This window comes from Myotis lucifugus, unplaced genomic scaffold (assembly GCF_000147115.1).
Source record: "Myotis lucifugus unplaced genomic scaffold, Myoluc2.0 scaffold_231, whole genome shotgun sequence".
Taxonomy (NCBI): domain Eukaryota; kingdom Metazoa; phylum Chordata; class Mammalia; order Chiroptera; family Vespertilionidae; genus Myotis; species Myotis lucifugus.
Genome location: NW_005871279.1, coordinates 624049 through 641443, shown reverse-complemented (window position 1 = coordinate 641443; position 17395 = coordinate 624049). Strand labels below are relative to the sequence as shown.

The window sequence follows — 17395 nt, the reverse complement described above, 5'->3', positions numbered from 1 at the left end:
TTTTATATAGTGAGTGCCTGGCCAGCCTGGGTGAGGGGCTGATGACTGTTTGCAGGCTGGCCACAGCCCCTTCAGAATAGGGGTTCCCCCCTGGGGTGCCTGGCCATCCTGGGTGAGGGGCTGATGGCTGTTTGCAGGCTGGCCACAGCCCCTTCAGGGTGGGGGGGTCCTGCTGGGGTGCCTGGCCAGCCTGGGTGAGGGGCTGATGGCTGTTTGCAGGCTGGCCACAACCCCCAGCCACCCAAGCTCCCATGGAGGCTGGCTGGAAGCAGGTATCTGGGATTTGTCTTCTATAATTGAAACTTTGTGGCCATGAGCAGAGGCCATAGCCTGCTCAGGGCAAGTGGGAAGCTTGGCTTCCTCCATTGCCCGGGCAACCAAGCCTCCTGCTTGCTCTAGGTCTGTGGCTGCCGGCCACCATCTTGGTTGGGTTAATTTGCATATAGTCGCTCTGATTGGGTGGTGGGCGTGGCTTGGGGCATAGCAAAGGTATGGTCAATTAGCATCTTTGTCTTTTATTAGTGTGTGTGTGTGTGTGTGTGTGTGTGTGTGTGTATGTGTGTGTATACTATTTCACCATGTCCTCAAAAATTCCATGAGATAAAACCATATATATATATATATGTATATTTATTTATTTACTTATTTTAAATTCTCACCTGAGGCTATGTTTTTTTATTGATTTTAGAGAGAAAAAGAGAGTGAGGGAGGGAGGGAGGGAAGGAAGGAGAGAGGGAGGGAAGGAAGGAGGGGGAGAGAGAGAGAGAGAGAGAGAGAGAGACAGACACCTGGGATTGAACCTGCAACCTAGGTATGTGCCCTGACCAGGAATCGAACCTGCCACCTTTTGGTATAGGGATGACACTCCAACCAACCAAATCACACTGGCCAGGGCATAAAACCATATTGTTAAAGGCAACACAATGAAGTTCAATTTGCCCAAGGTCTCCCCAACTTATCAAATGATAGAGCTGAAATTAAAAGACAATATCTGCTTTAAGCTAATGACATTAACTTCATTTAGTGCTTGCAAGTACAAACCTCTGGGATCAAATTGTAGTGATTATTAAGCTCTTGAACACATTAGAAGTTTTTTTGGGGAAAATAAAAATTTGTATCCTTGTTTAACAATGAGTGTGTCCTTCAGTCTAGGTGGGTTATAAGCTAGACTCCTAAATCACACAACAGTATATAAAGTCTGTTACCTGCACACCTGACAGCTAATTAAGATGATAAAAAAGAAATAAACCCTTCAGAATCTTGGATATTGAATTATCGTCACAGTCAATGGGCTTGAGGGACTTGACTTCAGCAATCATCAAAGCTTGATTAAGAAATGTCCTTTTGAAAGGATGGAGCTAAGGGATTAATGAATTGGCTGTTACTACTTCAGTTTTGATGTGTTTAAGTTGCAACCCTACATTTTAAGATCATTAGAACTGTAGTTTGGCTAGACCAGGTTAACTTTGGAAAACCACAGAAATGCTCTGTGACATCGTAACTTACTGTCATATCTTCTATGTAATTAGCAATTTATAGCCAACATTTGTCAAAGGGTTTCCATGTGTCAGGCATGGAGTAAGCCTTCCATATACATTATTTATTCAGTCCTTGTAAGAATCCTTTGAGGTAGGTATTATTATTATTCCTCCTTTACAGCTAAGGAAACTGAGGTTCAGAGAGATAACCCAGTATGTTTAAGGTTACAGAGCTGGAAGTGATGGGAGTGGCTCAAATCCATCTCCTTCAAGCATTCCAGGTACTGAAGCAATCGCCATGGTTCCTGTATTTTTTTTTTAATGAAATGGTCTTGCATGTTTAAAGAGATTAAAAGAAGGGTATTTCGTGACATGTGAATATTATATACAATTCAAATTTTAATGGCCATAAACAGTCTCACTGGAACCCAGACATGCCTGCCTGTTTATCTATTGTCCATAGTACCGTTGCACTACAGTGGCTGTGGAGTATCTGGGGAGCAGCCTGTAGGGCTCACAGATGAAAAAGTTTGCTGACCCCTGGTGTGGAGGGTAAGCTGAGTAAATGTTGGGAGAGGAGAGGATGGGGGCAGTGTAAGGGCAGACTGGAGGATGGATAGAGAAAATGAGATGAGTTGATGGTAAATCCTGGAAGACTTTGAACATCTGACTGGTATTAGAAAGTGGCTATGGAATTTAAAGCAGAGTAGTAAACATATTAAACTGAACTTTGGGGCAAATAAATGGGCGATGATTGGTTTGTGGTAACCAAAGGAAGTAATACAATATTGGAGCGGGTTGATTAGGAGACTGAAGTTCCTCAAATGGAAAACAAGAGATCCTAGTCTCTACTGGTTTAGGAGAGAGAGGAGAATTGATGAATCCAAGGTTATCTTAAAGAACGAATAAAGTGACTTTGATGAGTTATTAGGTAGATATTTGATACATAGAGATGCTACTCAAATCTACACTTAAAATTAAAATGGTAAATTTCATGTTACGTATATTTTACCACAATAAAAAGACAACACACACACACACTACAGTGAAATATTATACTCATGATGTATCTATTATCAATTTATCCATGCTAAGGATTATATATCTTGAGAATTATACACAATTTCAGACTTCAGATACATGTTAGAAAGATCCAGTATGTTGCTGCAGTTGGGAGAACATAGGACTTAATAAAAAACGACCAAGCCACACTGGGCCTGACATTCGGTTGATCTTGGGGAAACACTAACTCTGAACCAGGACCTGCATCTATGAAATGGGGATGATAAATACTCTAAACAAAAAAATTTTTTCTTTAATTCAGGAGTCTTATCTGAACAAAAGCACTAATCTTTTTATAGCACTCTATTATGCTACACAATAAACATACAATATAAACACTCAAAATATTTAGAAAATAATGTAACAGTAAGAAAAAATCACCCAAATGTTCCTGAAGCAGGCTAATTGGCATCCTGTTTCTCTGTTACACAATGGCTCATAACAGGAGTTGGAAAAAGTTAATATAGGCTATTTAGCAGTCCATCAATGAATAAAAACATTTTTATTTCACTGTGTATGCAAAAAATAATACAGGTCAAATATCTGTAAATTTTAAAGAAATTTAGTTGTTAAACAACAGTAAAAAACACTCAATAAGTATACTTACCAGCCCCGAAGAACTTTGAAAGAACATGGAGTGAATGAAGTCAAATCAGAAATTTCTTTGGTAAAATCTACACATTCACCTTGGAACCCTGGTTTACTGAATGCTTTGAGCTAAAAAACAAACACAACACAACAATTACACAGAAAACAACTGTTTGATATAACCACAAAAGCAAACTTTTAGTTTCATGGCCTTATAAAAAATTCAGTGAAATATTAGATTCATGATGTATCTATTATCAATTAATCCGTGTTAAGGATGACATTTCCCTAAAATTCACATTTTATTCCCCATACATGTTTTCAGGAATGTCATCATGTATTTACCTTTTTCATCTATCTCTTGCACAAAATACTGGGCACAGAAGCCCAGAAAACAATTCTACCTATAAGAGTAAACCAGAATCCCTCCTCCACTAAGATGTGGTCCTTATCCATTGTATCAATTATTCTCCCCTGTCATGACACTACGGGTATGAAATAATAAGCACTTTAGTGCTAAACACAAAGGAGATTTGGATTAGTATGAGGGGTGGCTGATATGCCTCTTCCCTTTCCAAGCCTTCCGGATCCACAGTTAATGAGAGGGAGGAGAGAACATGAGCACACACCCACAGTGCCATGAGCTGCCTGTGAGAGTGGAGATGATGATGATAGGATTAGTCAGTGGAAGACTTATGGTGAAGAGAGACGTCCGTGTCATGCATTTCAGGGTACAGGATTCAGTTTACTGATTAGACTACCTTAAACTTAATCCCAATAATAAGTTCCTTTAGACCAGAGATACATATCTGCAACACAAGTGACCCTGGATCTGTAATAGGTGAGACAAAATTAATGAGCCCTATAAATATTCCATAATCCACCAGAGCCTTGAAATGCCATGGCCCACAGGTCCACCCTGCACGGACAGGCCTGCGCTGGGCTAAGAATGCATCACAATGAACTATCTGCAGCATCGCCCTCTCTGCTGCTCGTGAGGTCATGGAGAACAAGGCTTCTTTGAGCATCAGCTGTTCGCTTTTTCCTTCTTCTCCAGGGCCCTTCTTAGAGGCTGATGGTCTCTGCATTCTGAGGAATTCTTTCTTGACCATGTCATTCTGCTTTGGCCTTGCTTAGTCTTTCAAAGATCAGCCAAAACCTGGGAGGTGAGAGAACCAATTCCTCTGACCAACTGCGGCTTGCGCAACACGACTTCCTATTGTGAAACCAGGCTGTATTTGGAGCATTACAACTAGGAGCTGTGATCTAGCAAGTTTCTACCATGGTCCTTTGGTTGCACAGAGAGGATAGCAACAAAAAACAAGTCCAAATGAGACAGACTTCTGGAATAATTTCCTGTGTAAGAACAATTTTTCATGTCCAGGGAAATTGCCCCTAAATTCCTTGATAAGAGCATGTATTTTGGATAGTGGTTTTTCAGAATATATAATGTTTTTGATTTAAGAGAGAGAGGGAGAGGAACATCAATGAGAGAAACACCAATCAGTGCCTCTTGCACGCCCCCTACTGGGGACTGAGCCCACAGACCGGCCATGTGCCCAGACAGGGAATCGAGCCAGTGGCCTCTCCTTGCATGGGATGACATCCAACCACCTGAGCCACACTGGCCAGGGCCAGGCTGTATATTTTAACTTAAAGGTGTATAAAAAACGAGTCTAAAAGTAAATCACATTTAACTTAAAAAAATGTAATTTCTCCTATATGTAGATATTACCTCAATTCACAATAAGAACTGAAAAAGCCACATGAGAACAGAGATCATGGCTGTTTCATTCACAATTGTATTTCCAGTTTGTTTAATTATTTTCATATTGTTGAGCTTATAATTTATACTTCAATGTTTCACCATGAAATGTCAAGTCCTGGACAACTGACAATGCAAGGTAAACATACTTCAGATGATAGGTATAGTAGCCACCTCTACTTTTTAGTCTCAGTGTTCATACTTAGAAGCATTAACTGAAATTTACACACACACACACACACACACACACACACACAGAGAGAAAAGTAACACTTCATTCTGACTACCTTAAAAATGCCTCATAATAAAACAATTCTCATAATAATTTTCTGAGGACGGTCCATACAGAAACCAGCACTGCATTTATAAACTATAGTAATGAAACTTGGTGAAATTAAGTCCTGTGTACTACTGGCTGGATAACTATTTTAGTTTCCTTCCTAGGATAATGTAGAATAAATGTATAAAACAATGCAGATACTTTGCTTAGAACACAGGCAAGTAGTCAGATAAACAAAAGTTTATTTCAAACCACATCCAGCTCTCTGTGCCATCTGGGCACAGCTCCATTCCTACCAGCCCCACAAATGGAACTGTATGGAAGCAAAAAAAAAAAAAAGAAAAAAATACAGTGTACCATTGGTTTGCAAGGTGCCTTTTCTCACATATTATCTTATTTCTCCTTTAGACTGTCCTTTAAGGCACAAATTATCACTGCTTTATGAAGATTTGCAGAAATGCTTTTTACTATATACTTTTCATTTATGGTATATAAGAATAAATGCAGTTGGTCTTTAATCTAATATGATAAACTAAAAACTCAAGACCAAACACAGAAGTTGTGCTCAGTTTATCCACATCAGAATAATTTTGAATGTATTTACTCCAATATTAAAGTAATTTCCGTGAGAAACATTCTATCCTGTCTAAAAAGACTTTCTGCTGCCCTTTGGACCTCCTCCAAACACGCTGGTTGTCTTGCTTGCAATCTTCTGTTGCATCACGCTGCCTCATCCTGTAGTGTTATGTACTTTTCCCATCAATTACATGTCCTACAATAACTGTACTTCTCTGATTACTCCTAGAAGGGCTGTCTTTACTTGGTGAAGTACTTCTCTAGTGTTTCTACCTGTGGATTCTATAAAGATGATCTAGTCACAGTACCATGAAGAAGTGTTTTTCTCTACTGCTCTTGAATCTTAATGATATTTGACTAAAACTGTTGTTCCTTTTCCCCATCAATAATAACAGTAACCATAACTATTAAAGATCCTGCAATCACTCTAAAATTCAATGTGGCAAAATTATATAAGAAAATAAATATCCAGTCACTTTTTCTCAGCCAGAATCATGCATAAAATTCAACAAGGGCTCAATAGTGAAAGAAACCCAAACTTCTAATTGTATTTGCAATAGACTTGAAAAAGATTCTAAGAAAGCAAAGTCCTTGGTTGGGTTAGAATTTCCAGAGAATGATGCCTGAAAACAACCTCCCTGAAAACTAAACACACTGTTGTAAGATTTAATTTAGTGAAATTTCTGATTTGGACTTGCTGGGGGTGCGGGGTGATGAAGACATTAGGAACATAATCCACATGGTTTGCTTTTTTGTTTTGTTTGGGGAAAAATAAAAATAAAATGCCACCTGCTGAATATGAAGAACTCTATAATGCTCCTTTATATTTTGAGTGGCAATTAGACTTGGTGACTGAGCTTCAATCAAAAACAATCCTCTCAATACAAGGAGGTGTTGTTCCATGTTCCAAATAAGACATCTCATCATGACATGCTTACACATCAGCAAGAACATTTTTATTAGCATAACTCTCATGATGTATACTGATCTTTATCCACATACATTTTCTGGTTTTTCCTTTCTTAGGATGCTTGAGGTTCCTTTTCAAATCACTATCATACAAAAAATTCCATCGCTGACTTGAAGTCTGAGATGTAACTTCCTACTTATTCCACAGACAGAGAAAACGACGACTTCCTCTGAACACAGCATCTGCATGGTCAGTCTGGCTATCACAGCTACTTGTAAAGAACAAAAATACTTTCTAATTACTGTGTGGAACCAGAGTGTCAGCCAATCCAAAAACTACCAGAACGTTCTGGAACGTTGGTCCAGTGGAAATAATAAGACCTTTGATACTGGGTCAATTAAGGAGGCTTTGTCTGCATGTGACCAAATATCCAGCTACCATCCACCTGTCAGAAACATTTATTTCACAAGGCAATAGCTGAGCCAGAGCCAGAAAAACGAAGTGGGCCAAGTCCACTGGGCGTTCTCTGCTGCTTCCTTTTCTCTTCAAGTTGGACTGGAAATACTATGAAGAAACCCTCTGAGCAATCCACCCCAAACAAGGAAGTCCATACAAAGGACAGGGACGTAGGAGGGAAACAGACCTGAAAAGAATGTGACTTCTATCTGCACTTAAGACTCAGAAATGTGCAGTTAGGAATCATCCCTATTTAACCCCTTAACTACTTATGTTGATTCATGTGAAAAAGTCCTTTAAGAGTCCACAGCTGAAGTTTACAAAGATTCAAAATAAATATTTTGGCAGGAAGTGTCTCCAAATACAACAGCTCGATTATACAGGGTAGAACAAAAGTGGGTTTACAACTGTTCTTTTGGAAAAAGACATGTAATTATTACAATAGCTTTATTAACTGCTTCTCAAACTCACAACTGTAAACCTACTTTTACCCCACCCTGTATTTACAAAGGAAATGTTCCCAATGGGCCTGAGTTAATCAGAAAATGAAACCTGAAAGCACTGTGAATGGATAAACTAAGCTGATTTAAAATATATAAACAATGATGTGAACATGAAAAACATACACTCAAAGAGAAGGATTCAGCATTATGTAAAGCTAGCAAATGTCAAGTAATTAAAATTAATCAATATATTTGGCTTTTTGACAGAAAATGTTCCAAATTTGTTGTTTAAAGTGAGACAGAAGAAGCTATCTCTCTCAATCTCTTTTCCTTCTATAGTTGTACTGCTCATATCATGCAATGTCTTTCTTGATGTAAAATCCTGAAAATGTGGCTAAGTAGCGTCAGATACTAGAAAATGCCCATTTTGTGATTGTGTGAAATGATATAAATTCTAAACCTCGGTTTGCTCATCAATAAATGAGATTAACCCTGACCTCACAGAGTTATCAGAAGCACTAAATGAGCACAATTTCTGTTCCACCTTTTCATCCAGCCCCACAGCCCCCTCCCCTCTGACAGCTGCCAGTCTTTCCTCTAGCTATGAGTCTAATTCTATTTTGTTCATTAGATTTCACATATGAGTGAAATCATTTGGCACTTGTCTTTCTCTGACTGGCTTAAGTCGGTAAAGGGATTAAGCAAAAACCACAAAAAACTCACACAGACAACACTATGGTGATTACCAGAGGGTAAAGGGGAGATGGTGACGGAAGGAAACTTGACTTGGGGTAGTGAACACACAATACAATATACAGATGATGTATTATAGGAATGTATACCTGAAATCTATATAGTTTTATTAACAAATGTCACCCCAATAAATTCAATAAAAAAGTAAAAAAAAACAAAACAAAACGGGGGGGGGGCACAATTTCTAGCCCTCAATGGATAATAAACAAAACTTAGGCTCCAGAGTAATGCCCAATCCTTCAAACCACTACCACTAGAAATAAAGAAGTAAGGTTGCAATTTTAATAGCGCTTTTAAGACCTATCTGATTTTGGTATTAGAAATACATTAGGAATAATAAACATGTCAAGACAGCTAGCTATTTCTCTAGGTGCTGAATAAGGATAAAACACTCAAGAACGGCTGGGCAACAGGGAAGCAGAGTGGCAGACGTTCAAAATGACCCCACAGTGGTTAGAGTTGAATCCCTATCAGAAGAAAACAGGAGCTGGGACACATCCAGGCCAGAACCACCAGCAACAAAGATGGGCTCTTCTGCGTGCAGGTACGAAGCACAACGCAGCTGCCCTGACACACAGCCACACACACGTTATCTGAAGGAAACAAGGATTTGAGAGAAAGGGCATAGACGCTTTTAGTAAACAATTTAACAATCCCCAGGTAAGGCTATTTTTAAACATACCAAATGTGGAGGCTCATTTATCCCAAGTGGTTCCTGAAAAACATATTAAATAAAACATTAAAACAATTGTAACCATATAATCAGTAGTCTTCTCAAAAGTTCCGAAAATATCTTGGCGGGGAGGAAGGTCTAGCCCAGGGGTGGGCAAACTTTTTGACTCGAGGGCCACAATGGGTTCTTAAACTGGACCGGAGGGCTGGAACAAAAGCATGGATGGAGTGTTTGTGTGAACTAATATAAATTCAAAGTAAACATCATTACATAAAAGGGTACGGTCTTTTTTTTTTTTAGTTTTATTCATTTCAAACGGGCCGTAGTTTGCCCAAGGCTGGTCTAGCCAATTTACTAGATTTTTTGAATTGGCCAAGACCCTCAAATAACTTACTGAATTCTCTTACAGTAATTTTGTATTTATTACTAATTCACTTTGAGTAATACTGTAGCTGGAAGAAAAAATGTGCCCCAATACCCATTAGAACAAAAGCGTCTGAACTTCCCACCATTCCGTCTCCCAAACTATCTCATGGGCACCCAGACTGCCCTGTAGTGTTTGTTATTACCCAGGCTTTTTGTGGAATGCCCTCTCTGCCCTACGTACCTTCAGATTTCACCCAGTGTATTCCCTTCTGTGGCACGGTCCCCAAGTTCCCAGGTCCTGAGTGCTTCCTTTCCCCTGCTCCCCTCCCACCGCCTACACATTTCATTTTCTCACTAATCACTCTATAATTAATTATCTGTATGTCTATCTCCTCAGAGACTGAGACCCATCAGGGCAGTCTTATCCATCTATCTCCAGTGAATCAGTACAGTGTCTGGCACAGCAGAGGCACCAAATAGATGCTGCTCAGTGAATGAACTGATCAAATTACAAAGCCACTTCATCAATGTGCTAATATCACACACAAGATCTCTATGGAGTCCACAGAAATTCTTATGCTATTTCATTTTCTCTACACATACATGCAACATAGATCAACAATTTCACTTTGAAAAAGCTTGTTCCACACATTCTGTTGTATGCCATCCCATGCCCCTGGCATTAGCTATGTCCATACTTTTAACTTACCAGTTGGATAGGTCGTATTGACATGATTATGTTATTTGATCCTCCCCAGTCAAAAAAGCATTTGTATTTCCCTTTCTCTAAAATGTACTGTTCTCCACAGAAAAACTTCTGCTGGTAGGCAACCCACCTAGTAGGGGGAAAAGGAAAAAGAACAGAGGTGATGTAGAATCGAGCAACCAACAATTTTAAACAGCAGAGAACATTTAAAGGTTCTCAAGGGAGGAGACAACTTACACTCCACTTTTAACATGAATGGATCTTGTTTCAGTGCCAAAGCCCGTTTCTTCTAAGTCAGAAATTTCCTGATTTTTAATGTCAATAAACTTCCCACTTTCCAGGTCAGATTCAAACAGTGTGATGGAAGACTCTATAAAATTCTAAGAGGAGGAAGAGAAAAGTTTAGAAAATGCATGAATTTTGTTTTATGGCTTGCTCAATCTTTGCACAATTTTCACATACTTGTAGGATAATTTTCACAAACATAGCTCCAGAAAGAATTTTAAATGGTATTGGGAATAATTGTAATAGTCACTATTCCTAAATAGTTTTAAAAACTAAGCCTCAATTTTTACTTTAATCAGAAAAACATACCATTTTTATATAAGTTGAAATTAGTCAACAGTTGGTAAATTGCTAGGACTTACAGGCTACCATGTGCAACACTACTTGTAAAGGAAACTAAAGTCTCACTTATGCCTAAAGATCAAAAGCTGCATGAAACAAAATGGGCAACAAGGGGGAGGATTTGATGTGCTTAAATGAAATTGGGAAAATAAAGTGCTTGACAAAAGAAAAAATTATTAAAAAATTAAATTGAGAGAAAATGCTCTAACTGGTTTGGCTCAGTGGATAGAGTGTCAGCCTGCAGACTAAAGGGTCCCAGGTTCGATTCCGGTCAAGGGCATGTACCTTGGTTGCGGGCACAACCCCAGTGGGGAGTGTGCAGGAGGCAGCTAAATCCATGTTTCTCTCTCATTGATGTTTCTAATTCTCTATCCCTCTCCCCTTCCTCTCTGTGAAAAATCAATAAAATATATTTAAAAAAATAAAAAAATAAACTGAAAGAAAATTGTATAAAGTTTTAATCAGACATGTTTGAAACAAAATTATCAGAAAAACTCTAAGACCCAAATTGATAAGTCAACAAATAACAGACATTTCACAAAAAATTAAAAACAAATAAGAAAATTGTGTCAATTGTTTTATTTTGAATTTCACTAATAAAAATAAATTCAAAATAAAACAATTGACACAATTTTCACTTTTTAAATTAAGATAAGAAGGATCTTAAAACCCAGTTTTGTCAGGGAACACTCCTGGTGGAAACATACATTGGACAGCTATTTTAGAAAATAATATAGAATATATTTAAAAGATTGATATTGTTCACACTCTTTGAGCCTGAAATTAATCCCTACCTTTTTTAAGTTGAGCTTTTTAAAGAAACTAAACAGTAGGTAATTTATATGCAAAGATGCATTGTTTGGAAGAGCTGTAGACAATGTAAATGTCCAAAAGATGCATCAAGATAAACTTTTATGCATCTACCACTTGATGGAATAAATATAATTATGAAGAGTTTTTAACAAGCTAACAGTGAAATATATTCTACACTTATTACTGGCCAGGAGTTTGATGTGCATTATTTTCAAATGAACAATCAAATGAGATTATATTACTTTCATCAGCATTGTACAACTAAGAAACGGAGTGATATATAATTATACTAAGTAATATATAAAAACTAGAGGCCCGGTGCATGAAATCTGTGCACAGGTAGAGTCCCTAGGCCTGGCCAGCGATCAGGGCCAGTCAGAGCCTTCTGGCTGCCGGCCGGGGCCTTCCTTCCACGGTTGCTGGCCAGGGCCTTCCTTCATTCTGTGCCTCCCCGTGGTGGTCAGCGCATGTCATAGTAAACGACTGAACTCTCGGTCTCCATTCGAACTCCTGAGGGGACATGTGCATATTATCCTTTTATCCTATATAATAAAGAGCTAATATGCAAATGGTCATCACACCCTCACGCTGTCACGCCATAACGGCTCAGACACTCAACACTGAGGAGAGAGGAATGGGGACCAGCCAGGCACAAATGAGCACACGAGAGAGAAATGGGGACCAACCAGGCTGCGGCCCGGGAGAGGGACAAGTACCCGCCCCGCAATCCCAGGCGCCAATGGCTGCACCTGCACCTGCGGCCCAGGAGAGGGACAAGCCGCCTGCCCCGTGGCGTGGCGGGGTCTGGGGTCCTGGGTTTCACACTATTTCCTGCAGGTCTGGGTCTCACGCGATTTTGCGCGCTGGGTCACTAGTATATATAGAAGATTGATATAACATATTAATACATTATATCAATATTATACACACACACACAGATGAGGAAATCAAGGCTTTAATAGCCTGTAAGTGATTTGCCTTAAAGTCCCCTGAATAAGCCTCACAACTGAAGGATGAAGTGTATAGCCCGGGTGCCACATCAACAAACCTGGCTGTACTGACAGCATACACTTCCAGCATGAACATGGCTTTGTCTCTTGCAACCTGAGAATGCGTAACTAGCTCGAGGCAGTTGGGAACCAGTATCAACAGCCACCTACCAAGTCAGGCCCAAACAAAATGGGAAGGTCTTTTATCAGCTCTCAATTTTATGGCTCTCTCCCCTCCTTTCCTCCCTCACTCCTTCCCTCCTTTCTTCCATCCCTCCTTCCCTCCCTCTCTCTGGTCACTCTGGAATGCTCCAACTCTGTTTCTATTACCTACTCTACTCTGGGTTAGGGTTTCAGGAAGGGGGGTGCAGGGATAAACTGAAATATACCATATGTCATTCATTATATTATGTTGGAATCAAATGGGACAAAGACAAAAAATAGAGATATGTGCATGCTTAACGTGTTTGTGCCCTTTCATGAAAATAACTTGTGTTACTATGTGATGTGCTCTACTTAAACAATGACTTGCACAAATCAATTGTGTGGGTTGTGGGGGAGTGACCACAGTGAGGAGGGTGAACTGGGAAGCAGGCTGGAGGGACAGGCCATTTGACCACAATGCAGCCCAGAGCCGAACAGAGGAGGAATCTGCTGTCAAAAGTGCCAGGTGCAAGTGCTGACAGTGTATGCATTCACAAATAAATTTACTCCCTGCCCAGCCAGCGTGGTTCAGTGCTTGAGCTTCGACCTATGAACTAGGAGGTCATGGTTTGATTCCCGGTCAGGGCACATGCCTGGGTTGTGGGCTCAATCCCCAGTGTGGGGCGCATAAGAGGCAGCTGGTCAATGATTCTCACTATTGATGTTTCTATCTCTCTCTCCCTCTCCCTTCTTCTCTGAAATCAATAAAAATATATTTTAAAAAATTTACTCCCATGGCTTGAGTGTGTGTCCTTCCTGCTCTGTCTACCAAGGGCCATGGGAATCTCCCAAGTAGCATTGCTCTCCTCTTTCCAGCTTTGGCTTTTGGTGCCTATAGCTCTTGCTTTCTGTCTTTTGTAAGTACCCTTCTGAACCACTCTCCTAGTTTTGAGCTTCTCTGCATTTTTCCTGAAACCTACCAAATATACAATATCTGATCTAGTTGACTAGCTGCCATCACTATGGTGCCCCTTCCAGGCAGAGTTCTACCTCTAAGCCAATCCCAATCATTTGGAGCTAAACCTCCAGGGTCATGTGTACAAAGCATGGCATGAAATAGTTAAAGAAAACACACCCCAAAACAAAAAAAATTGTAACTGTCTTGTTCTGGAGGTAACTGCAACAGGCCCTCAGAGTTACAACATCCTGAGTAAGCCCCACGAGGTTACCAGGTCACTGCCATCCCACTTTATTAGGCACAATTAAATAACGTCAGAAGTCATACTGATTTAAATGGAGCTTTACAGCTCGAGAAGAATGAATAATGATGGAATGACCTCAACTCTATATTCCACTTTATTTTTTCAAAGCACTGACATCCATTGAAAAATCGGGATAGTTTAATAGTTTCTCAGTACAGTACTCCTGCTGCTAAGAAAACGAATGAGCAGCTGCCGCAGGACCAAACAGCCTTAAAGATCAGTAATTTGATTATTTTTAATTTCCATAACATCCCTCAGCTGACTGGGTGCCAGAGCTTTTGCGCTACAAGCCCCGTGGACGATGCAACATGGGACACCAGCGGAGACTGAGCATACCCATTACTTTAGGAGAAAGACCTCCGCTGCATTCCACCTGGCTTCAGAGATTTGAAAAGAGGCCCAAAGTCTGAAAATCGTAACAAAAACAAATAAAAAAGCTAGTGGAAAACAAGTCTGTCAAGACAGTTTCGTTGAGAAAGCCAAAAAATAAAAATTCCTTCCTTAATCCCTGAAGTCTACTGCTATATTCCTTCTGGTCTTGTCCTTTAAAAAAATACTCAACTCCAAGTCAACACATCTGCCTGACTCATTTGGAATTAGGAACACATTTCTGGTTGTACTCTGCAAAGCACGCTGGGACACAGATCACATTCTCCCTAAGGAACTCATCCAGGGTTTGACCTTAGTAGAATCCAGAGTATTCTGCATACTGGAACCAAGACATTAGAAAACTGTATTGTATTATGCAGTTTTCTGTCCTCTTGTTTATTTTATATCACCTCAACTTAGATCTGAAAATGTAGCATTTCACTCGTTCTAAGGTTAGAGACATCTGAGAGTCTCCTACTTATGTAGGTCTGTGACAAAGGCTTTAAGTCCTATATCTAAATACTGTATTACTTAAAATTTTCAATGAGGGTAGACCTTATTATCACACATAAAAAAGTAATAATAAAGGGTATGGAAGAAAATTTGGGGAGATGATTAATATGTCTATGGCTCTGATGGTGGTAGATGATTTCACAGGTGTAATTTATCCCCAAACTCATTAAATATGCACAGCTTGCACTAGCCGGTTTGGATCAGTGTTTAGAGCGTCTGCCCTTGGACTGAAAGGTCACGGGTTTGATTCCAGTCAAGCGTACATACCTAGGTTGCAGGCTCAATCCCTGCCCTAGTCTGGGCGTGTGCAGGAGGCAACCAATCAATGTGTCTCTCTTACATCGATGTTTCTCTCTCTGTCTCTCCCCTCCCTTCTACTTTCTCTAAAAATCAATGAAAAAAATAAACAAAAAAAGGATAAAAAATAAACAAAAAAATAAAAAGAAATATGCACAACTCTTTACATGTCAAGCATGCCTCAATAAAGTGAACTCTCCCATTATATACTATGTCTAGTGAATGTAAAATATTTTTAAGTAAAACTTGATAAGCAAGTTTTTAAAAGCATTTTCATACTATAAACATCTTTAAATTCTAAATTTTCTAAATATGTACAGATTTGTTCATATATTTCATCTGAAAATATTTTGTGGACATAAGTTTATAAATAAACTGTCTGAAAGTTCATGTAAATAATTACTTATAATATGTATGTGTATTGTCTGCAATGTGACATATCTTTACAGCCACAAAGGAAGTGCCAATAAACCTTCGGTTGAATGAGATCCAGTTTTCCATTGTTAAGTGCTGTTTTAGTCTAACCATTTTGTAAAAGAGGAAAAGAAATTATATGGTACTAGAGGCCCGGTGCACAAAATTCGTGCACGGAGGAGGGGGGGGGTCCTTCAGCCTGGCCTGCACCCTCTCCAATCCAGGACCCCTCGGGGGCAGGCGGCTTGTCCCTCTCTTGGGCTGCAGCCTGGCTAGTCCCTATTCCTCTCTCGTGAGCTCATTTGTACCTAGCTGGTCCCCATTCCTCTCCCCGTTGTTGAGTGTCTGAGCCGTTATGATGTGACGGCGTGAGGGTGTGATGACAATTTGCATATTAGCTCTTTATTATATAGGATAGGCTCCAGAGTAGGCAGATTTGCCGTCAACTCACAGCTTTACACTTGGGCACAGTATCTCTCAGGTCCTTAGTTTCTCAATCTGTAAGATTGAGAGGACGTATGTATGCCTTTGAAAAGATTAAGTATAAGCATGAAAGTCAGGTCCTTGACAAATGTTAGAATATTATAATGAGGATTATGAAAACATCTTTAACTATAACTTAATAACTTACCTTTTAACTTTAAAAAAATCTAATTTAAAGAGAATAGAAGATCTTCTTGAAAGGGTACTTTTACTTATTTTTGTAAATGCCGCAAATTTTGTATGCAGCACTAATTAACATGCCAATTTTTCCAATATAGATTATCATAGACTCTCTATATCAAATATTTCATAATTATGTAGCTCTACAGGGTGGGGCAAAAGTAGGTTTACAGTTGTATCTACTTTCAAATGCAATAAGTAAATAATAATACAAAATAATTATTGCACTCGAAAGTGGCTACAACTGTAAATCTACTTTTGTCCCACCCTGTACAGTTATAGTATTCATATATTTTCATATTTTCTACTATTGGTAGATTTTAATTAGTGAGATGAGATTTGTTTTTTGTTAGCTTGCTTTAGTCACACTCATCTTTGGAAGATACCATCACATTCATTTCTAGGATCAGCAATGCTTCCACTCAATTCTTTTTGAAATAAGGAGGGAAAAGAAAATTTTGATACAAGGTGGAAGATGCATCGAATCATGACCTACAGTTTACTCAAAGAGTGTGGTCAACAACCTTAAAAAAAAAGATTGAAGACTATCTTGTTTTGTCTTGCTTGCCTTTTATTTTATTATTATTTTTTTAAAAGATATTTTATTGATTTTTTACAGAGAGGAAGGGAGAAGGATAGAGAGTTAGAAACATCGATGAGAGAGAAACATCGATCAGCTGCCTCCTGCACACCCCCTACTGGGGATGTGCCCACAACCAAGGTACATGCCCTTCACAGGAATCAAACCTGGGACGCTCTATCCACTGAGCCAAACCAGTTAGGGCTTGCTTGCCTTTTAGTGCTCAGGTAAGGAGTGGCTAGGTAGAGAAAACCGCTGGTCACTGTATATTGTGGAATAAATACCTCAAAAGTTACCTATCTGTCACTCAAATAAACTCAGTGCCCAGTCTTCAGTGGATTGCCCTGTATTTCTGTCAGGCAGAACTGGTTTCCAACTCTTATGGACAAGGATGTTTCATGGAAAAAAAAACCAACACAAAAAGAAAAAAAGCTCCCTTGTTCCCTGTGCTTCTTTCCCATTCTGGCTCCTCCTGTCTGGCCAGGTGAGGGGTTGCAGCAGAGCTGCTGCTGGCCCAGACACACAGACCAGAGGGGCCAGAGCACACAACCTCTGCGCTCACCCTGTGCTCAGTCCACGTGGACCCACAACCACCCTTCGCTTCATTATCAGTTCCTTCCAAGAGGGCTTTCACTATGCCAGAGTTTAGAGTTCATATGGGTACAGAT

General features: G+C 39.6%; 1 protein-coding gene across 2 annotated transcripts in view; it reads right to left on the bottom strand.

Moving 5' to 3' along the window:
* CRYBG3 (crystallin beta-gamma domain containing 3) overlaps positions 1-17395 on the bottom strand; it is a 128535-nt gene that overhangs the window by 36660 nt on the left and 74480 nt on the right. For both annotated transcript variants that reach the window (XM_014464002.2, XM_006098357.3), the window contains exons 13-16: positions 10294-10436; positions 10060-10186; positions 8994-9026; positions 3148-3257 (exon numbers count right to left, since the gene is read on the bottom strand). In XM_014464002.2, the coding sequence (XP_014319488.1) occupies positions 3148-3257; positions 8994-9026; positions 10060-10186; positions 10294-10436 (413 nt within the window). The remainder of the gene's footprint in view (positions 1-3147; positions 3258-8993; positions 9027-10059; positions 10187-10293; positions 10437-17395) is intronic.